General features: G+C 50.1%; 2 protein-coding genes across 2 annotated transcripts in view; both read right to left on the bottom strand.

Annotated features, from left to right (window-relative positions):
• dennd6a (DENN/MADD domain containing 6A) overlaps window positions 1-22,948 on the bottom strand; it is a 342,604-nt gene that overhangs the window by 290,100 nt on the left and 29,556 nt on the right. The window lies entirely within an intron of this gene.
• Window positions 187-22,609, bottom strand: ccdc71 (coiled-coil domain containing 71). Its single transcript, XM_080494996.1, has 2 exons — window positions 22,567-22,609; window positions 187-2,101 (listed from the first exon to the last, which is right to left on the bottom strand). Exon 2 carries the CDS (start codon window positions 2,089-2,091, stop codon window positions 982-984), a length of 1,110 nt encoding a protein of 369 aa, XP_080351122.1. The 5' UTR covers window positions 2,092-2,101; window positions 22,567-22,609; the 3' UTR covers window positions 187-981.

The raw sequence follows: 22,948 nt of genomic DNA, 5'->3' as shown, positions 1-22,948 counted from the left end.
GGATCTAGAGCACTGGAGCTACAGTACTGGATCTAGAGCACTGGATGTAGAGCACTAGATCTAGAACAGTTGAGCTAGGGCACTGGATCGAGGGCACTGGATCTAGAGTACTGGATCTAGAACACTGGATCTAGAGCACTGGAACTAGAGCACTGGAGCTACAGTACTGGATCTAGAACACTGGACCTAGAGAACTGGATCTAGAGCACTGGAGCTACAGTACTGGATGTAGAGCACTGGATGTAGAGCACTAGATCTAGAACAGTTGAGCTAGGGCACTGGATCGAGGGCACTGGATCTAGAGTACTGGATCTAGAACACTGGATCTAGAGCACTGGAACTAGAGCACTGGAGCTACCGTACTGGATCTAGAACACTGGACCTAGAGAACTGGATCTAGAGCACTGGAGCTACAGTACTGGATCTAGAGCACTGGATGTAGAGCACTGGATGTAGAGCACTAGATCTAGAACAGTTGAGCTAGGGCACTGGATCGAGGGCACTGGATCTAGAGTACTGGATCTAGAACACTGGATCTAGAGCACTGGAACTAGAGCACTGGAACTAGAACACTAGATCTAGAACAGTGGACCTAGAACAGTGGAGCTAGAACAGTGGAGCTAGGGCACTGGACCAAGAGCACTGGATCTAGAGCACTGGATCTAGAGCACTGGCTCGCAGCTCCACGGCTCCAGCAGCCACGTTTTGGTTGGTCACCGTTTGGCGTCAACAAACGACGATGATGAGAGTCCTGACGGTCGTTTCCCAGCCTGCTAGGAAAAGCCTCGGCGAACTTCGAACGGCGTTTCGCCCCGTCAGGAACCGGAACGTTCCCCTTCCCTTCTACTGAAACCCACGTAAGACGTCTGCTTTAGAAAAAAGCCCAAAAATAAAAGCCGCCTCTCGGCCCGGTGGAGGCTGGAGAAGGCAGAATACTAAGAGGTGCAGAAGGAACGGGGGAGGGGGGGGGGGGCTGGAGGGTTACTTGTTCTGGTATCTGAAGGTTCTCAGCACGTGGTTGAGCGGTTGGATCTGGATGACGGGGGAAAGGTTGACCTGCAGGATCTTCTGAGCTTTCCTGCAGGCCTCGTCCACCGAGCGCGAGTCGTCCACTTTGATCACCTTCCTTCTAAGACTGTACTTTTCCTTCAGGCTGTTCCGCTGCCGGCTGCCGGCGCCGCCCACCTCCTGGTGGTGCTGCGCCGCCCCGTGGAGGCCGTTGCCCCGCCAGCCGTTGCTGGTCAGCTCGGTGTGAGTCTGGGGGAACGCCCGGCCGTTGGCGCAGAACGCCGGGGCCGAGTCCCCGATCAGGGCGCCGTCCAGCCGGATGGGACACGACAGGCTTTTCTGGCTGAACAAGGCCACGGCTCTGGTGGGCGCCGCGCCACCGTTCTGAGAAGGCTGAGAAGGTATTCCTGAAAGAGTCGGGGGGTGCTGCTGTGGCGGCGGCGGCTGCTGCGGCTGCTGCTGCTGCGGTTGCTGCGGTTGCAGAAAGGCAACAGACGGCTCCTCGGAGGACGAGTCCCAGGTGGTTTGGATCTGAAGTCTGGCCGTATGGAAGCCGGACAACCCTTCAATGTTGGTCAGTCTGAGGCACGGCTTCACATCCGCCGCCGGCACCTGGACCGTCCGACTGGACGTCCTGCTGCAGACGATGGCGCGGTGGTCCGTCAACAGGTCCGGGGGACGGACCCCTTGGATCCTGGGGTTGCCGTTCTCGGAGGTGTTCCAGGACGGGTGCACCCCCCTCTTCCTGGTCAGACCCCTCCTGCCCCTCCTCTTGGCGGTGGGCCGGATGCTCTTGTTGGGAGGTTTCAGCATGTCTTCCGTCAGGGGCTGGTTGGTGCAGGAGCGGTAGCGGTACACGTCCTTGCTTTGCAGTACGGTGGCCTTGTGGCCCTCCTCGCCCAGGTCCTGCAGGAAGGAGACCAGGTCCTCGGTGCTCGACATTGGACTGAGGATCTTCAGGGCGTCCAGGAGGACGTCGTCTCCCGCCGACGAAATCCGCGACCAGGAGTGGACGGCCCTCCGCTCCTCGTTGACGAACACCAATGGTCGGCCGACCACGGCACCGCGCGGCGCGTCGGCCATCCTCGTGTTTCTGTGGAGGGAAAACACAGGGCGTCACTTCTACTGACTAAGTTCACTGACTCGCCCAACGCAACCCCGCCCCTCCCCCCCGCCATTATCCTGGCTGGAGGGCTGGAGGACCATCTGACCAGGAAGGAGAGCAATGGACCTGACCTCCAGGCACCTGGTCTCCTGTCCCCTGACCTCAAGTCCCCTACCTCGTCCTCTGACCTCCAGTCCCCTGACCTCCTGTCCCCTGACCTCCTGTCCCCTGACCTCGTCCCCTGACCTCCTGTCCCCTGACCTCCTGTCCCCTACCTCGTCCCCTGACCTCCAGTCCCCTGACCTCTAGTCCCCTACCTCGTCCCCTGCTCCCTGACCTCCTGTCACCTGACCTCCTGTCACCTGACCTCCTGTCACCTGACCTCCCCCCAAGGCTCCGCCCACAGGAGCCAAAATCTTTTTCTCCTCGTCGTTCTTTAAAAAAAAGTCTCCGTCACAATGAACTCGGCTCAAAACGATGTAGTACCTATGTCAGTCCTTTAGGTGGCGCTGTACCCGCCACAGGAATACACTGGGAGAATACTCTCCGCATCAATACAACATCTCGCCATGTTGGTCAGTGATGCGGGAGGGCGGGGGGGGCGGGGGTCCTAAAAGCTGAGGCAGCGTTTGGTTTCAGATTCTGCTCCAGAACGAGTTAAAAAACAACCTTTCACCTTTTCTTGGTTTAATAAACACTTCCATGTTTTCATTCATAGTTTTGACGCCTTCAGTGAAAATATGAATATTTGAGTGAGGAGGTTTGTTTTAATACAGAAAGCATCACCATCCTCTCTACGTACACGTACATCCATACACAGTTTCCGTGTCTGGTCTCTGGTTGAGCTGATCCTGGACCTGCTGCAGCGGAGCGTTAATGACGACGTGTGCCGCTGCAGCTGCGAGCTGGCGGTCGTTAGCAGGTCCATTAATACTCGGGGGAGAGGAAAGTTCACCGTCAGCGGCGGCGGAGTAATCAGACACCTCGCAGGGCCGCCCGGCCGGTAGGGAGCAAGGCAACGCCGCAGCATCTGCCAGGGACCCCCAGCTGGGGCCCTGGCCGCCGCCCCCTTCGCTCAGCGCGGCGCCGCCGCGGTTCAAACCGGCCTCATTAGCAGCTTTTCCAGGGGGACGCGGACTCGCCGCCATCTCATCGCCTCCCGCAAGAAAAACAGTGGAAAGGACAGAAAGCAGCCGAACGAAGATCAAGGTGGGGAATTTATCAACGTCCACATGTTGACTTTAAATTACCGTTTGATCCGACCAGATGTTTCTGGCCTGGCGTCCACACCAGGACTCTGGTTCACCTGAACCAGATGTTTCTGGCCTGTCGTCCACACCAGGACTCTGGTTCACCTGAACCAGATGTTTCTGGCCTGTCGTCCACACCAGGACTCTGGTTCAGGTGAACTAGGAACCTGGTTCACCTGAACCAGATGTTTCTGGCCTGTTGTCCACACCAGGACTCTGGTTCACCTGAACCAGGGTCCTGGTTCACCTGAACCAGATGTTTCTGGCCTGTGGTCCACACCAGGACTCTGGTTCACCTGAACCAGATGTTTCTGGCCTGGCGTCCACACCAGGACTCTGGTTCACCTGAACCAGATGTTTCTGGCCTGTCGTCCACACCAGGACTCTGGTTCAGGTGAACTAGGAACCTGGTTCACCTGAACCAGATGTTTCTGGCCTGTCGTCCACACCAGGACTCTGGTTCACCTGAACCAGATGTTTCTGGCCTGTCGTCCACACCAGGACTCTGGTTCAGGTGAACTAGGAACCTGGTTCACCTGAACCAGATGTTTCTGGCCTGTTGTCCACACCAGGACTCTGGTTCACCTGAACCAGGGTCCTGGTTCACCTGAACCAGATGTTTCTGGCCTGTGGTCCACACCAGGACTCTGGTTCACCTGAACCAGATGTTTCTGGCCTGGCGTCCACACCAGGACCCTGGTTCACCTGAACCAGATGTTTCTGGCCTGTGGTCCACACCAGGACCCTGGTTCACCTGAACCAGATGAACCAGGACCCTGGTTCACCTGAACCAGATGTTTCTGGCCTGTGGTCCACACCAGGACCCTGGTTCACCTGAACCAGATGTTTCTGGCCTGGCGTCCACACCAGGACTCTGGTTCACCTGAACCAGGGTCCTGGTTCACCTGAACCAGATGTTTCTGGCCTGTGGTCCACACCAGGACTCTGGTTCACCTGAACCAGATGTTTCTGGCCTGGCGTCCACACCAGGACCCTGGTTCACCTGAACCAGATGTTTCTGGCCTGGCGTCCACACCAGGACTCTGGTTCACCTGAACCAGGACCCTGGTTCACCTGAACCAGATGTTTCTGGCCTGTCGCCAACACCAGGACCCTGGTTCACCTGAACCAGGACCCTGGTTCACCTGAACCAGATGTTTCTGGCCTGTGGTCCACACCAGGACTCTGGTTCACCTGAATCAGGAACCTGGTTCACCTGAACCAGATGTTTCTGGCCTGTCGCCAACACCAGGACCCTGGTTCACCTGAACCAGGACCCTGGTTCACCTGAACCAGATGTTTCTGGCCTGTGGTCCACACCAGGACTCTGGTTCACCTGAACCAGATGTTTCTGGCCTGTCGCCAACACCAGGACCCTGGTTCACCTGAACCAGGACCCTGGTTTAGGTGAACCAGATGTTTCTGGCCTGTCGTCCACACCAGGACCCTGGTTCACCTGAACCAGGTGTTTCTGGTCTGTCGTCCACACCAGGACCCTGGTTCACCTGAACCAGGTGTTTCTGGTCTGTCGTCCACACCAGGACCCTGGTTCACCTGAACCAGGTGTTTCTGGTCTGTCGTCCACACCAGGACCCTGGTTCACCTGAACCAGGTGTTTCTGGCCTGTCGTCCACACCAGGACCCTGGTTCACCTGAACCAGGTGTTTCTGGTCTGTCGTCCACACCAGGACCCTGGTTCACCTGAACCAGGTGTTTCTGGTCTGTCGTCCACACCAGGACCCTGGTTTACCTGAACCAGGTGTTTCTGGTCTGTCGTCCACACCAGGACCCTGGTTCACCTGAACCAGGTGTTTCTGGTCTGTCGTCCACACCAGGAACCTGGTTCACCTGAACCAGGTGTTTCTGGTCTGTCGTCCACACCAGGAACCTGGTTCACCTGAACCAGGTTCCTGGTTTAGGTGAACCAGATGTTTCTGGCCTGTCGTCCACACCAGGACCCTGGTTCACCTGAACCAGGTGTTTCTGGTCTGTCGTCCACACGAGGCGGTTTTAGAAACGTGAAAACAGGTTTTTTTCCAACACGGGTCCCAGAGTGGGGAGATTCTAAAACCCCGGCTCGTGCCGCCCAGCCCCCCCGGGGTGAGGACGGCAAAGACTGTGGGGGGTAAAAAAATCCATTTCCATTTCCTACTTGGGGCCGTAACTTTTAATTTGAAATGAAGCTTAGCAGACCCTGGTAGCAGACTTCAGCCCAGATCCTGGACGTGGTGTTGAGTCCGGTCCCTCACTAAACCCTGCCGCTTCCATCGCCACCCGCCGTGAGTCATCGGGACGTTTCCTAGCTTAACGCGTCCGGTTTGTGATCGTGGATCCGGTTCCACAGCGACGAGTCTGGTCACGCCGCCGCCGGCACTTCAATCAGACTCCACCCGACGTCGGCGGAACCTCCGGCTGTGTGCCGGTTCCAGCACCGACATCCTCACACGGGTGGAGGTGAGGGACTTTCGTTAGCATCGTCACGTGGGAACAAAGACTTGACATGGCTCCGTGTCATGTGATCCGTTTCACCAGCAGGTCACAGATTAACACACGACAGTCGAACCGCGAAACATTTTGTTTGGCTGAAAATCAAAAGGTTTTGGCAAAAACCACTGGTAAATGACGGGTTTCCTTCTTGGAGCAAAAACCATTTGAAGCTCGTCTGCGTCCCTCAGCCCACAGGTTTTTGGTATTTTGCTCATTATAGAGGAACAAAGGAGCAATCAAATTCTCTACAAAAAATTGATCACTCTATCTTTGCCAATCATCGCCAAAATGGAAAAACTACAAGCAAAATATTCAGGATGAGAAAATGGTTTAAAAAAAATAAAAAAATAAATCTATTTACCACAACACTTACTTCAACAATTAAACAGCCCAACCCTGTGGAATAAATTCTAAATGTATTGCGTGCCTCCAAAAGGGAGATTCAGTAGTTTGTCTTTGTTACATACAATTTATATTCATCAATTAAAAGCAAAAAAAAAAAATGCTTTAAACCTTTCGGAAAAGAGGATTCCGTCATCGTGAAAACATTTGTGTCTTGGTAAATAAGCTTGTGAAGCGTCGCGATTAGAATCTCATGTCACAGAGGTTCGTCTGGTTTGAGCTGGTCAGAGAAGAGAAAAAGCTCCTTTGTGAGGACGAACGACCACAAAGACATCAAAGGCGCCTTCATCATGAATCAAGTCATCAGAATTTTCTTCTTCTTCTTTTTTTTTTTTAATTTCCTCTCCTATTACCATTCAGCTTATTTCACGTTTGGCCCATGTGAGGTTGCAGAGAAGCCCAGACATACTGATCCTCTCTCTCCAGGCCTTTCCCAGGATCAGGACGAGATAAGGTCTTCAGCCGGTGCCGGGCTGACCTTGGAGCCTCGTTTGGCTCGGCTGTTTCTGAAAGACCTTCCAATCAGGGGAGGCCAGGAGGAGGAGGAGGAGGAGGAGGAGGAGGAGGAGGTTCCACCTCCCCAGGCAGCTCAACACTTTAGTGTCTCACAAAAGGGGCTAAAACTCACAACTGCTCAAAAACAACAACACTAAAATAACATAACCACTAAAAAAATAACCATCGTATGAAAGAAAAGATGATGAGCAGCAAACGAAATCATGTGTGGAAAAACGACGAGGTAATTATCCCCCCCTCCCCCACCTCCCCCACCGCGTCCGTGATGTCATCAAATAACCAGAAGCTACTGACACTAGCAGCAGGAAGAGCAGGGCCATAGACCTATAGAACTAGAAGCTACTGACGCTAGCAGCAGGAGGAGCAGGGCCATAGACCTATAGAACTAGAAGCTACTGACGCTAGCAGCAGGAGGAGCAGGGCCATAGACCTATAGAACTAGAAGCTACTGACGCTAGCAGCAGGAGGAGCAGGGCCATAGACCTATAGAACTAGAAGCTACTGACGCTAGCAGCAGGAGGAGCAGGGCCATAGACCTATAGAACTAGAAGCTACTGACGCTAGCAGCAGGAGGAGCAGGGCCATAGACCTATAGAACTAGAAGCTACTGACGCTAGCAGCAGGAGGAGCAGGGCCATAGACCTATAGAACTAGAAGCTACTGACGCTAGCAGCAGGAGGAGCGGGGCCATAGACCTACAGAACTAGAAGCTACTGATGCTAGCAGCAGGAGGAGCGGGGCCATAGACCTATAGAACTAGAATCTACTGACGCTAGCAGCAGGAGGAGCAGGGCCATAGACCTATAGAACTAGAAGCTACTGACGCTAGCAGCAGGAGGAGCGGGGCCATAGACCTATAGAACTAGAAGCTACTGACGCTAGCAGCAGGAGGAGCAGGGCCATAGACCTACAGAACTAGAAGCTACTGATGCTAGCAGCAGGAGGAGCGGGGCCATAGACCTATAGAACTAGAAGCTACTGACGCTAGGAGCAGGGCCATAGACCTACAGAACTAGAAGCTGCAGAGGCTAGCAGCAGGAGGAGTAGGGCCATAGACCTATAGAACTAGAAGCTACTGACGCTAGCAGCAGGAGGAGTAGGGCCATAGACCTATAGAACTAGAAGCTACTGACGCTAGCAGCAGGAGGAGTATGACCATAGACCTATAGAACCAGGTTCATGAGCAGGAAAGCAGGAATCTACTTCTATATTTCTATGTGCTCTGTCTTCTCCTGTGTTCTTGGTGTGTTTGGTGAGTCACAGCACCCCTGGAGGCCTGGACTGTGTACTACAGTCCTGAAGCCTTGTGTTGAGTCGAGTTCATAGAGACGTGTGGACGGAATGTTTTAGTAGAAGTCTGTGGAGAAGACAGGTTGTTTTTTCGTGGTGTGGACGTGGCCTGAGATGGATAAACAGACTAAAATATCGTCTCCGGCTCTCGGCCACATGGAGGGATTACTAGATACTGAAAACATTGTGTTTTCTTGGGGAGCTTCCTAATGGGCAGATCCCTTCAAAGGAGTCCTCCGACACGTTTGGTTCAAACAGCCGCTGTCACGTTAGCGAGCGTCAACATCCAAGAACAGGAGGTGTTTCTCCCATGAGAGACATTTTAAAAGGTCCCTTTGGCTTTTTACTTTTCAGTGCGGCGCCGCCGCGGCTTCTCAAACAGTCTGGAGGGTTCCTGTTTGACCACGACTGGGACGAGTAGGAACCGATCAATGACAGCAGCCGCCGCCGCCGCTATGATGTCTTGCTAGCTGGCGGTTTTACCCGGCGTATGAAAGAGACGCGTGAAAACAAGCCTTTGCTCATCGGACGGCTCAAAACGCTTTGTGATCATGGAAGAAGGCAGCAGGAGGAACCTGTTCAAAGGCCGCGTGGCGACGGGACACGACAAGGCGCTTCTGAAGTGTGACAACAGGACGGTTCATATTTGAGTGTTTTGGTTTTTTCAGTTGGATCCCATAAAGGAACTGATCCTAAATCACAATCAATTATAATCTACTGCACAACTGTGTCGTCACGAAACGATCAAGAGCGGCAGCAGAGTTCTAGAGACACGTTTATCCTCTCAAGCACGCGACTGGCGACAAAAAGCGTTTGGCTTCGTGGCCGTGGGACGACTTTGACCGTAGAACCAGCTGCTGCAGCCAGATGTGCTCCTCACTACCGCCGCTCATTAATCAGTCCACATCCCTGCAGGACCAGCGGCACCAAAACAACGGCTAAATCACCACCGTGCAGCTGCCGCAACTTTCTTTTCCCTCTCAAATCGACACCGCCAGTGTCGATTATTATTTCCACTAACTTCTTCGTTTACTGGGAGTTTGGCAAAACTGTTGTCCACGACGTTTGACCTTTAAACTGCATGGAAGCTAAAAATAAATAAATAATCAATTTCCAACATGCTAATTTGTTTAACTCTGTAGCCATTATAAGGCTTGATCCTCGTGATTTAATCGGTTTATACAGAATAACGTTACATTCAAAAATATTTTAGAAAGTTATCAATATTCTTTCTTCTGTGAAATCATCTGTGTGAACGTATCGTAAAAGACAAAGTGTTCAGAATAAGGGGAAACTCCTTCAAGTGTGTTGGAAACGTTCCAGGTAGTGATTTCCAGTATCGGTGTCGATCCGATCCAGTATCGGTGTCGATCCGATCCAGTATCGGTGTCGATCCGATCCAGTATCGGTGTCGATCCGATCCAGTATCGGTGTCGATCCGATCCAGTATCGTGTCGATCCCACCCAGTATCGTGTCGATCCGATCCAGTATCGTTTCGATCCGATCCAGTATCGTGTCGATCCGACCCAGTATCGTGTCGATCCGATCCAGTATCGTGTCGATCCGATCCAGTATCGTGTCGATCCGATCCAGTATCGGTGTCGATCCGATCCAGCATCGTTTCGATCCGATCCAGTATCGGTGTCGATCCGATCCAGTATCGGTGTCGATCCGATCCAGTATCGTGTCGATCCGATCCAGTATCGTGTCGATCCGACCCAGGATCGGTGTCGATCCGATCCAGTATCGGTGTCGATCCGATCCAGTATCGGTGTCGATCCGATTCAGTATCGGTGTCGATCCGATCCAGTATCGGTGTCGATCCGATCCAGTATCGTGTCGATCCGATCCAGTATCGGTGTCGATCCGATCCAGTATCGGTGTCGAGTTCCGATATCAACGTAATTCACGGATCGTAGATTTCTGATCCATGAAGCCTCGTCTGCTTTACTGTTGCTGAAACGACTCCACGGTGTTTCCCTGCTGCTCTGCTGGCTGCAAACTGTGGACTGGATTTCCTGAAGGGAGGCGGGTCTCAATGAGACGTGGAGGAATGAGTCAGGAAATCCGGTCCACAGTTTGCAGCCAGCCGGCAGGCTAACGGAGCAGCACCGTGCTGTGCAACTGTTCATGGCAACATGTTGCTGTTTGGATGGATTTTACACTCAAAACACTGCAAAGCAACAGCAACAAGCAGTGTTTGCAAAGCAACACAACAACAAGTTGTTTCCAAAGCAACACAGCAACTAGTAGTTTGCAAAGCAACGAGCAATGTTTGCAAAGCAACATAGCAATGTGCAATGTTTGCAAAGCAACACAGCAACAAGTAATGTTTGCAAAGCAACGTAACATGAATGTTATCAAAGCAAGGCAGCAACGTGAATGTTATCAAAGCAAGGCAGCAACGTGAATGTTATCAAAGCAACGCAGCAAAATGAATGTTATCAAAGCAACACAGCAACGTGAATGTTATCAAAGCAACACAGCAACGTGAATGTTATCAAAGCAAGGCAGCAACGTGGACGTTAGCAAAGCGCTGTCCAGCGCTCTGCCGCCAGACGTCAGCTCTGACATCAAAGCAATGAGCAGCAGCTCCCCTGCAGAATGTAAAACACGCCTTCGCTTCCTTGACATGTTTTTCATTCCGTGTTTTGCTTCAATGTTTTGATCTCAGACTTTCTGCTAAACGCAGAAGAAGATTAACTTTCCTTCCCGACTTCTTTTCAAACACGACAAACAAAACAATCTGAGCTGAAGTTTCAGGATGAACCTGAAAAGCTGCAAACCTTAACGTGACTCTAAACTGTTCAACCCTCACGTCCAACTACTCCATGTTTCAGTACTTTTTATACAACCTGATGTTTCCCTACAAAAGGAGATCAAAGGCAGCGTTTGATCTGCAGTCCACCAATGAACTTCCCAGTCTAATTCCAAACACTTCTCCTCCTCATGGCGTTCACATGATGACATCATGACCCAGAGACGACGCCCAACAACTGACCAACAGTGAGGTCATCAAACAGGATGTTGTCAGAGGAAGTGGCCGCTGAGCGTCGGCCCAGAACCTTCCAGGAGAGAGGAGCGCCGCGCCACAGCAGGACACGTCGCCGTCCAGCTGGAATGGATTGCTCAAGGGCACGTGACCGAGACGTCGACAGCGTGTGTTGAGATTTATCCTGCAGTTGACTTTTGTTCCAAACATGTTTTTCGCATGAGATCACCACGACACGCTTCTACTGCAATGGCCGACCTTCAGAATAAAATATCCGTGGAGCAAGAATTTTTTAAGTTTTCTATAAACTTCACCCATCAGTGAAATATCCCTAACATGTTGTGAGCAGTATAATATATATATATATATATATATATATAAAATCTCTGGCCGCAAAGACCAACAGCAAACGGAACTCTGGTACCAAAGCACATTAAAAATTGTCTTTCTGAAAAATTAACAAGTCCATTTGGAAGCTTCTTCCTGAAAATTCATCCAAATTTCACTTCAAACATTCTGACCTATTGTACGGCGGCTCCGTTATGGAAAAAACCCATAATCACCATTATTTTGGGCAATCTTGAAATCGCCATTATTTATTATGTCTTGGAATTTGGGACAGCATTTATTGAACACATTTTTTTTTTTTTAAATAAAGACTCTCCTGTAAAATATATAAACATATCTTGTGATGTAGTAATAAATAATAAACTGTTGTACTGCACTCAATCTTTTGAAACCAATAAATAAATACAATTAGTGCTGTCAAAAATAACGTGTTAATTTAGTTAATTGATTTGAAACGTTTAATTCACGGGAAAAAAATTTACGCAATTAATGTAGTTTTGTTTACTTCCGGATTGTTTTTTTTTTTTTTTTGATACCCTGTGGAATAATATTAAGGCAGAAAGTTTCACTTTAAAAGTTCCCTGACGACTGATTGAGAAAGTGAAAGTCAATAGCTTTACTTTGAAAAAATGAATTTTATAACCGCAGTGGTAATTGTGCAGCAAAACAGCGGGTTGCCAGGTTGGCTGACCAGGAGCCACTGAACTGCTGAAACTGGAGGAAATACTGGTGAAATATTAATTTATAGTCTTTTTCTCTTTCCGTGTGTGTGTGTGTGTGTGTGTGTGTGTGTGTGTGTGTATTACAGTATATCATTGCCACTGTGTTCATGTAATAAATTCACAACCAGAAATATTAATATTCTCAAAGTGGTGGAGCTGCAGTCTGAGTAAACTTATGTTGGATGTTTAACCGATTTATTTATGTTTTTATTATTTTTTTCTGATCTTGTATGGAAACAATTTCACCAAAAGCTAAAAGCACATTATAAAAATAGTCTTTTAATTTAAATATAGTCTGTGTGTGTTGAGTTGACATTAATTCCATGGTTTTTCCTGAATAGATCTCGTTACAATCTTCAGTCTTCAGGGGAAAAACAATGCGATTAATCACAATTCATTTCAGAAAATTGTGCAATTAATTAGTTAACTTTTTTAATCGATTGACGGCACTAAATAAAATACAATAAGAGATAGATATGCTTCGATAAATAAGTCCAACATCAATACTTTGGTAAATTGGTCCGAGATAAATTGGTGGTGTGGAGCCGACGGACGGGAGGAAAACCTCATCATCGCCTCTAAAGTTCCACTCATTGAGCAGCACCAAGCTATTATGACAGATGATATTAGGATACATAAAGACGACAATACATTCCATAAGTCCAACCAACCTCCTTGTGAACAAACATAACTGGTATAAATATGTTCCTGGTAAAACTTCAAAACATTAACTAAAAGCATATATCAATACATGCATGACTTGATGCCAAATTATGATAGAAAATATCAAAGAACCAAACTTTATCATGTCATAAATCAAGTTTCAGCTGCATTTTCTCTCTCTTTGATCTTTGGTCGTCTTGAAAGCTTTAAATGAAACGACTTCTGACATGAAGAAACGGTAACTGACCGACGGGACTTTGGTTTGTCCAGAATCGGCCGGTAAAGTCGGGAAACGACCCAACGTTTGTCGGAGGTCTGGACGGTGAGGCGGGAAGCACTTAGCAGTAATTACAGTCGTCCGTCATGATCAACATCGTCGCCGGCTCGTGTGCGACGCTGCCGATCGGTGGGATGGTGAAAATCTTTTGTCGTGACGAGTTTAAGAACAAGATGCTCTGGTTCGTCTCAAACGTTTTCTGCTTTCAGCTTCCAGCATTTTACAGAAAAGGAAAATTAAATACTCAGAATTTCCATCTAAGGACGACAGAGGAAGGCAACGTCCTGCGGCGACCAACAGCCTTTTGTTTGGACTTTCTATCGACACACCGAGTTCACAAGGACACAAAGTCGTTGTAATTTGCGGTGACGTCCTCCAAAGTCCGTCTGAAATATCTTGGAATGTTTCCCTGAATGTAAAACATGTTGGCAAACATCTGGACATTTATTAAACACCTGTACTTCGTCTTTATACTGTGAACAGATCCATCAAACAACAGCTGCTACAATAATCGTTCAGACGCCAACGGCACGCCACCCAATACTTCATCTAATAAATAATGATTCAGTCCAGCATTTCATATTCCGGGTGTGAATTATTAATTAGTGGAACAGAGACTCTGGTGAAGCTGGGAGGAAAATATACTTTAGACTTGATTGACAGGAGTCAATTTGTCCCATTTCTAATAATAATAATAATAATAAAAACAACACCATCATCTCCATGTTCTTCCTTCAGTAACCGGCGGAGGCGTGGTTATTATGGTCTGTGTGGTTAATGTGGAGGTCACGGCGACCTTGAAAACACAATCAGTTCATTCTGGACAGTTGGTGGAACATTCGGAACCGAATCCTCAAGAGAGTTCCAACATTGACAGGAACCACACCAGAGGTCACAGCGACATTGGAGCACGCCGTACTCCAGTCAGCCATTACATTAAGACCGCCTGTCCGCTGACGTGCTGGAGCGACGCCGCAGCCAAGAACCTCTGAAGGTTCCAAGACCTGATGAGACCAACCATCGGGAATCGTGAGAGTTGTTTGTCTCGCGCTCCCCCCACAGACGCCTGATCGGTAATTTTTCTCTGGCAAAACGAAAGGACTGCGTCAAAAAGTCCAGCTCACAACGTCCCCGACAGAAGAACAATCGTCCAGCAGCTTCCAGAGCCCGACTCTCCGTCCTGTGTTGTTGTTTCAAAATGTGCTGAGAGAGAAAGTGCCGGCGCCGTTACCTTTTGACTGCCATTGTAAAAAAAAAAAAAGGGGGGGGCTTTTGTCACTTTGAGTTTTCAAACGGCTCGTTCAGTTTGAGGCGGCACCTTAATCGCGCCTCGCAGTCGTGCATGAAAGACGCGGCGGCGGCGGCAGGAGGGCAGGCGTCACTCTGCCGCCGGGACGCTTCCAGGGCAGCAAACGGAGGTGAAACGCCGCCCGCGTAAAAGCCTGAACCCTCAATAAACGCCGTGGCGTTAATAATCCCTCCGCCTCCGTCACGGAGAGACGTCGGTGTTTGAAGCGGCTTCGTGCTTCCTCTGGGAGTTTGTAGATGAAACCAGGGAGAAGGAAACAGAAAAAGCAAGTCTTTGTAGACGTCCACAGTAATCAGGAAAACCATCCAGCGATGGCGGCGGCCCGGCCACGCCCACACCCACGCCCCGGCCACGCCCACTCTGCGGGGGCAGGATCTGGGACTCTGAGTGGTTTTGCATCGTGTGGGGTTAAAAAGCAGAAGTTGTACTGGACTTCCCAGCAGCTGGTACTGAGGTCACCTTTGGTGACGGTCGTTCAAACAGTCACCTGCAAGTGCCTTAGTGGTTGAAAAAAATAAAAAATGTAACGGTTCCTTTTTTATTGAGCTTCATAACAAACATTCTCCAAACAACTGCCACACAATAGTCTTGTTTTGTTCCCTTTTGAACACTTCAACGACGTGCTCACGGCTCCTCGCACCGCCGTCCAAGGCCTCCATGTTGTGCTCATGTTTACAATCTATGCTCAAAAAGAACAACTACTTTCATACTGCTGCTAAAATAAAAAATGAAAAAAAGACGAGTGTCTGGAAGGAAGCTCAATATTGAAAGAACGCGATGGCGGTGAGGAAGTAGAATAGCTAATCCCTGAGATTAAGACAGAAGAAGGTGAGAGTTCAAAGTAAACTAAAAGTTGTGTTGCTCCGGGTGGAAATAATGTCGAAATATTTGCTTTGCTCGTTTGCGTTAAAATCGTTAACAAAAAACATTCTTAAGTTTCAAGGCGGGCGGCGATAAAATACAATAAAACCCATTTTGAAAGGTGATTCATCGAAACGCAGGGTCCACTTTATCATCCATCATCAAACATGTGAACATCTCCAATTGAACAGTTTATGAAAAACTAACGACATTTATATTTACTTTAACTAAACTTCGAGACCGTCCTCTGAATTGTAAAGGAAACTAGAAAATTCCCGCGGAAATTTTATTGTGCCTGCCACCTGCCGCCCCCTGCTGCCAAACGAGGCTGCGGCGGGGTCAATAATACGTGGAAACCATGTCATGAGCTAGTGATTCTCGATCGCAGCGCCACCCCGAGGTCACCCTCCAAATTTCAGCTCATTTGAACAAAGTTGTTAGCATGCGATGCTAACACCTAACAGCGATTTAAGTATGTGGAAACCATGTCATGAGCTAGTGATTCTCGATCGCAGCGCCACCCCGAGGTCACCCTCCAAATTTCAGCTCATTTGAACAAAGTTGTTAGCATGCAATGCTAACACCTAACAGCGATTTAAGTATGTGGAAACCATGTCATTAGCTAGTGATTCTCGATCGCAGCACCACCCCGAGGTCACCCTCCAAATTTCAGCTCATTTGAACAAAGTTGTTAGCATGCGATGCTAACACCTAACAGCGATTTAAGTATGTGGAAACCATGTCATTAGCTAGTGATTCTCGATCGCAGTGCCACCACGAGGCCATCCTCCAAATTTCAGCTCATTTGAACAAACTTCCTTTTTATCGTTAGTACTTTAATACATAAATAACTTATTTATGTGTCGCCGACCAGGCTAAAAAAATAATTTAAAAAAGCTAAAAACATTGGTGAGTATTTGCTGCCTGTGTGATTTGAGCGAGTTCCTTCCTTTGTTAAACCCCGTCAGGGTTTTACTGTCGCACCTTTTATGTGTGGCTCATTTCTGGAGCCCGACTTTTCCGTTTGTTCCACAGGAGGTGAAAACCCGCTTGGGGAAAAAAGAAAAAGCCAATTTAAAGTCTTCCACTCTCCCCCCGCGATCAGGTCCGTCGTCGTGTCGGGAGCATCTCCGCCACAAATCCTCTAACAAATAACTACAACTTGATTTTTGTGCGTCGACAGAAACGCTCGTTTCTCGTCATCCGTTCGTACTTCCGTCACAACACCGCCGGTTTTAAATCACTTGTTCACAGGAGGTCAGGCTTGGTGCAAAACCTTCACGACACCATCCTTCAATGAATGTGTGCAGCACGGAGACATTAAAGATATTTAGTGCCCCCCCCCCCCCCCCGCCCCCCACTGGTCTGTCCAGTCAAAGCTATCAAGACACACCTGGTAACCAGGAAGTAGTCGGTCACAAGGGCCAACATGAGAGTTTTGCGTCAGTCTGATCAAGCGAGTCAAATGATGGATTCAATTCTGGTGTTTCCATTTCTCAAATGTCCTCAGTCAAAACAAGAAAGTACTTTATGATTCCAATACCTTTGGAGAGAGCAAGGACAGTACGGACAGTACGACAAGCAACGTGTCAGAAACTATGAACGACGCAAATAGACTGTAAATGAATGGCTGCGATCTCTGGGACCTGCGGTAAAAAGTCAGTCGAGCTACTGGCTGAGCTACTAGCCAAGGTACTGGCCGGGCTACTAGCTGAGCTACTAGCCAAGGTACTGGCCGGGCTACTAGCTGAGCTACTAGCCAAGGTACTGGCCGGGCTACTAGCTGAGCTACTAGCCAAGGTACTGGCCGGGCTACTAACTGAGCTACTAGCCAAGGTACTGGCCGGGCTACTAGCTGAGCTACTAGCCGGGCTACTAGCCAAGCTCTTGGCTGAGCTACTAGCCAAGCTACTAGCCGGGCTACTAGCCAAGCTCTTGGCTGAGCTACTAGCCAAGCTACTAGCCAGGCTACTTGCTGAGCTACTGGCTGGGCTACTAGCCGAGCTACTGGCTGAGCTACTAGCCGAGCTACTGGCTGGGCTACTAGCCGAGCTACTAGCCGAACTACTAGCCAAGGTACTGGCCGGGCTACTAGCCGAGCTACTAGCCAAGGTACTGGCCGGGCTACTAGCCGAGCTACTAGCCAAGGTACTGACCGGGCTACTAGCCGAGCTACTAGCCAAGGTACTGGCCGAGCTACTAGCTGAGCTACTAGCCGAACTACTAGCCAAGGTACTGGCCGGGCTTCTAGCCGAGCTACTGGCCAAGGTACTGGCCGGGCTACTAGCTGAGCTACTGGACAAGGTACTGGCCGGGCTTCTAGCCGAGCTACTAGCCAAGGTACTGGCCGGGCTACTAGCTGAGCTACTGGCCAAGGTACTGGCCGGGCTACTAGCTGAGCTACTGGCCAAGGTACTGGCCGGGCTACTAGCCGAGCTACTAGCCAAGGTACTGGCCGGGCTACTAGCCGGGCTACTGGCTGAGCTACTAGCCGAGGTACTAGCCGGGCTACTAGCCGAGCTACTAGCTGAGCTCCCTGGCCACACAGAGGCCTGTTGGACGTTACTCAAACAATGAACTCCCAAGATTGACTTCCACACACCTTGGTGAAGGTTACTGCCACACACCTTGGTGAAGGTCACTGCCACACACCTTGGTGAAGGTCACTGCCACACACCTTGGTGAAGGTCACTGCCACAGGACGGTAATAAGCCGAGCTTCAAAACACCGAAACGAGTCAGAGATTCTATCTTCCAGATTCTGGCATAGCATAAAGCCTAAAAGCTAAAATAGGTTGGAATACACACAATATACCGGTGGAACAATGTTTAAAACATCAAATTATAGATTCTTCTTCATTTTGACCGACTTCGTTCTTTGGACGAGTGAACTCGTCTTCTTTGGTCGACGGAAGTCAGTCAAGGTTCAAGGTGTTTTATTGTCATGTCACCAGTAAAAGCAGGTTTCACAGTGAATGAAAGTCTTATTTTGCCATCTAACCTGAAGCCGACCTACATAAATACGTATATACACAAGAGAATAAAAATATAAAAATTAAATAAAATAAAATAGTCCTGTGTTCAACCCGACTCCGCCAGGAGGATGTAGGTGGAGGAAGTGACAATAACCGGGTGAGTTTGGGTGAAGCGAGGGTCTCATTGGTAGTTCTCCGGTTTGCAACAATCAAACAGAACCCCAGAGGAGTTCGGAACACGAGATACCCAATAACTACACAACGTTTGACTTAATATACCAAAAAGGCAGCTTCTTCTCCGGAAGGCCTTTAACTAAAGTTCTACGAACACAAATCTACTAAACAAGAGAGCTGCAAAATGGAAACAAACAAAACACCTTATTGACATGAAACAAGACGTCCTGTTGACCAACGGTAAACTGAAGGGTCAAGAGATCCCAGGCAGTCCAAACACACCCCGAGCTTCTCTGGGAAGACTGAACAGACACTTCCTGCTCCAGCCGCCATGAGCAGTGAGCCGGAGCCGTTAAATGGCCTCAGCTGGAGGCCGTTACCCCCCACTGGCATGCAAGGTTTGGTATTTACGCCACGTTTTGAAAGCTACACTGGAGGAAGACCGATACCTGGTTACGACTAAAGAACCGACGTCCAAACCGAGGCTCACACAAGAGCAGCGAGGAAATCTGATGTTTGGGCTTTTCGACGTGGCGTGGCCGTTGTGGCCGGACGGGCCGGTCGGAGTATTTCAGAAACTGCTGACCTTCTGGAATTTTCCATTCACAGCCATGTCTGGAGTTCATGGAGGAAAAGCCTGAACGACTAAATATCCAGCCAGTTCACTGGGGCAAAAAATAAATAAATTAATTAAAATGCATGAGAAGAATGGACACGCTGGTTGGAGGTTAAAAGATAAAAAGGCAATGCTAATTCAGAAACTATCTGTGACACCTGAAGGATGCAGGAGGCCGTCTGTGGCCACACCTCGCGGTGGAACCGTGGCGGAAAAACCACTCTGGGCGTCGCTCCGCTCCGCTCAGGACAGGAAACTACCGTCCACACACTCCCAGGCAAAACAAGACGGAGCAGCGTCGCGAGTCTCACGCCGTTTAAAAAAAAAAACTGACCGCTGGGGATCAGAATTGTTAAAACACCCGACAGCGACCAAAGGGTTTCCGCCGGGTCGTAAATCAAAGTCGTCATAAAAGATGGCGGACCCAGAGAGGATCATGGGAGATTTGTCACACAGCACACATTTTTTCCTACCAGAGGGCCTTGCTCACGTTTTTTTTTTTTTTTTTTTTTTTGCAGGTCCGGGAGGCGGCCCCATAAATGCCGCGGCAGTGATAACCATCTCGCCGTCGAGCGTTTAACTGCACAGGCCTTTGGTCGGACGCGCTCCCTTCAACATCCCCGCCACGGTGCAAACACGCTGAACGCTAAACACAGAAGGAGCAAAACTTTAAATCCTCTCTGCTCGTTGTAGATTGCCATTTGTTAACTTTCCTGGGAGCGCACTGATGTGCAGCAGACTGAGTAATACCACTGAGCACCTGTGGGGGCAGTGTTGCGCAACACAGCTCGTGTGCAACCCGGGAAACCCACACAGACAACAGCGAACCCGGAACGACAACCAAAATAAAATCCCCTTTGAGAAAAGACTGTGCAGACGTGAACACGTCAAGACGATGAAGCTCGAGTCAAAACGGTTCATTAACATCTTCACTGACGAAGTGAAAGCACAAGGCAAATAATACTCGCAGTACGAAACCCTTAATTCACAAGCACGACTGGTTCCCTCAACTTAATAATACGGGGGAACGGGATCATTTGAGCTCTCCAGATGCAGAGCTCCTGTTTTCAGCTGGGAGGACGTAGAATTTAGAAGTAGATTTATATTGTGCGTTTGTTTCCAGTCTTTTCATGGCAACATGATTGTAAATAAATTCACTTCCAGGTCTTGTACGGCGTTCTGCCCGCAGGCCGAGGTCTGCATGAGGCAGCAGGGGGCGCTGCACTATTTTCTGCCACAGAACCTTTTTTTTTTTTTTTTTGCCATAAAATGAGCCTTTTACTGGCTTCATGTGAAAGAGAACTTTAATCAGCGTGTGTTGATGTACGTTGCCATGGAAACGGCTGCAGAGCTGCGTTCCATCGTTCCACACCTCCACCCCTCCCGACGCCGAAGCGTTCGGTTCAGACGCGTCCAGAAATAAAGTGAAAGAACCACGAAATGCCTCAGAATGTTGAACAACGAGCCCCAAGCTCACTCCCCTTATTATCATTTTCTCTGCGGCCACTAGGGGCGCCGGACTAAAGCGAGACGGACGTGGAAAAAAAACTCCCGACAGAGCGACGAGGAGACGGAATGTTTTCCGTCTCTTTTTGTCTCCGTCCCGGAAGAAAGCGACGATTAAAGTCTGTCTCCCGTCGGCCAAATCAGAGACGTACGACGTTTCGGAGCGACGCAATGAAAACGGGCATTTGGCATATATATATATATATAATAACAAATATACATCTTGGCCAACCCTAGATACTAGGTTCTGAAAAAATATTAGTGCAAGGTCAAAAATGGGCTGGCCAATTTATTATTATTATTATTATTAAACAACAACGCAAGCATAAGCCTGTATCACTGGGCAGCTCTCTAGCGCCCCCTATCATTCTGAAGACAATGGCTGCTGATAGGCTGCTCAGTGAACGATGTTACCGATAATCTGAACAGTTCGGCACAGCTAAAAGCTGATCTACATAGCGTGTCAATAACCACATAGAGCAGTGCTATAGAGCTGCTCCTTCACCCTTGAGAGTCCTGAGTCAAGGTGGACTGTGCTGTGAAGCCGCTGCCGCGACGCTCTACTGCCGCGACGCGACGCTCTACTGCCGCGACACTCCGCTGCCGCGACGTTCTACTGCCGCAACGCAACGCTCTACTGCCGCGACGCGACGCTCTACTGCCGCGACACTCCGCTGCCGCGACGTTCTACTGCCGCAACGCAACGCTGCCGCAACGCAACGCTGCCGCGACGCGACGCTCTACTGCCGCGACATTCTACTGCCGCAACGCAACGCTGCCGCGACGCGACGCTCTACTGCCGCGACGCTCGGGGGCAGGAGGAGGAGTCGGGAAACTACATTAAACTTGTTGGTAGGATTTGTTTTCCAGTTTTTTACGGTTCAGACAATTTGGCTCAAAGATTGATGTTTCGATAGAGACGAAGGCCACGTTTACACGTCCCTGGGTTTCTGATCAAAACAGTGTCATTTCTCTGCGTTTGGGCTCATTTACACATAAACCAGCTAACGACTCGCCACAAACCATGATTCCTGAAAACTCCGGCCCCTAGTGGTGGAGATCGGGATAAAATCTGTCTCTCTGCACCTACAGGTGGGTAGGCGGAGATTTACGTCACAATTCATGATGTCCCGTTTCATTTCCAGGATTCTGATTGGCTATCATGGCGACATGCTTCTTGCTACACTGCCCCCTACAGGTTTGGCTGCTCACTGCAGCTCTGAACACAGAGAGCGAAATATCCCTTTAAAAAAAACAAAAACAAAACAGGGTACGTGTAAACGTGGCCTAAATTTGTCAGGTGTATTAATTATAACACAAAATCTACGTGACTCGTCGGGAAAATAAAAAGCACACGTACTTTTCTGAAACATTTAAAAATGATTAACAAAAAGCAGCAAAGATGGCGACACCGACAAGTTGCCAATGTCGACAGATACGAGCCGTCCCGACGCTTCTCCTCGCGAGAAAACATCCGAAAACCAAGCCGCAGAGTCCGTCAGAAGAAAAGATCAAAGCAAACAGGCTAGCCTTGCTCGGAAGAACAAAGAAAACTGGAACGCGTCTTCCCCTTTCCTCGCAGGAGGTTACAAACAAGCTAGCCTTGGAGGGATTAAGCAACAATGCGAGCCGGAGGCGGCGCGTTGCGTCGCGTCGCGCGGCTCTCCACCACCGCCCCCTGGCGGACGCTGCCGCCGTGGCTCCACATCAAAGGACAGCGCACTCAAAGCGTTACCGAAGCGACGCCGCCGCGATTCCAGCTCGCCGTACAACTTTCAGCCTGTTTTAGTGGAGGACGTCGCCATTTTTCCACCGGGACTTGTGAGCCGCCAGCGGCTCGCCGAACACTCTCCAGCGGGCTTTCCTGTGTCTGCGAGCCGCTCGGAGGAGTTGAGGCGACCCCCCCCCCCCCCCCCCAACTACCCCCACCTCCACCCTCCCCCCACCCCCCGCCCCCCGCCCCTCCGGACCGGCCGGGCCTCCGCTCGCCCGCCGCCACGACGCGTCCGCGGCTCGGCGACAGCGGCGGCGGGCGGCGGGGAGCGGACGCGGTCGGCGGAATTACCTTGGAACGGCGCTGTCTCGGCAACCCGCGGTCGCCCTGTGCCGACGCTCCACGGTAAAATGGCTGCAGCGGCGGTGTGGATGACAGACCAGGGAGGAGAGGCGGAGGCTGCCGGGGAGCGAGGAGAATAGGCGGGCTCTAGTGAGCCCCGCCGAGGGGTGGGGGGGGCGGGCGGGGGAGGCGGGGGTTAGCGAGCGACCGGGAACCGCAGGAAATCGCCTCGGTTTTTAACCCCCAAAAGTGAGCGAGGTCGCCGGGGGAAGGCTCCGGGAGCGTGTTTTCTCTCGCGGGGAAATTGTTTCCAAAGTAAACGGTGCCGCTTTCCGAAGCTGAGAACACGAGTGCGTCGTGACGTCACGGCGGGGGGGGGCGGGGCTTGTGG

This window comes from Blennius ocellaris, assembly GCF_963422515.1.
Source record: "Blennius ocellaris genome assembly, chromosome: 4".
Lineage (NCBI taxonomy): Eukaryota > Metazoa > Chordata > Actinopteri > Blenniiformes > Blenniidae > Blennius > Blennius ocellaris.
Note: the sequence above shows the minus strand (reverse complement) of the source record. Positions and strands in the feature narration are given on the sequence as shown.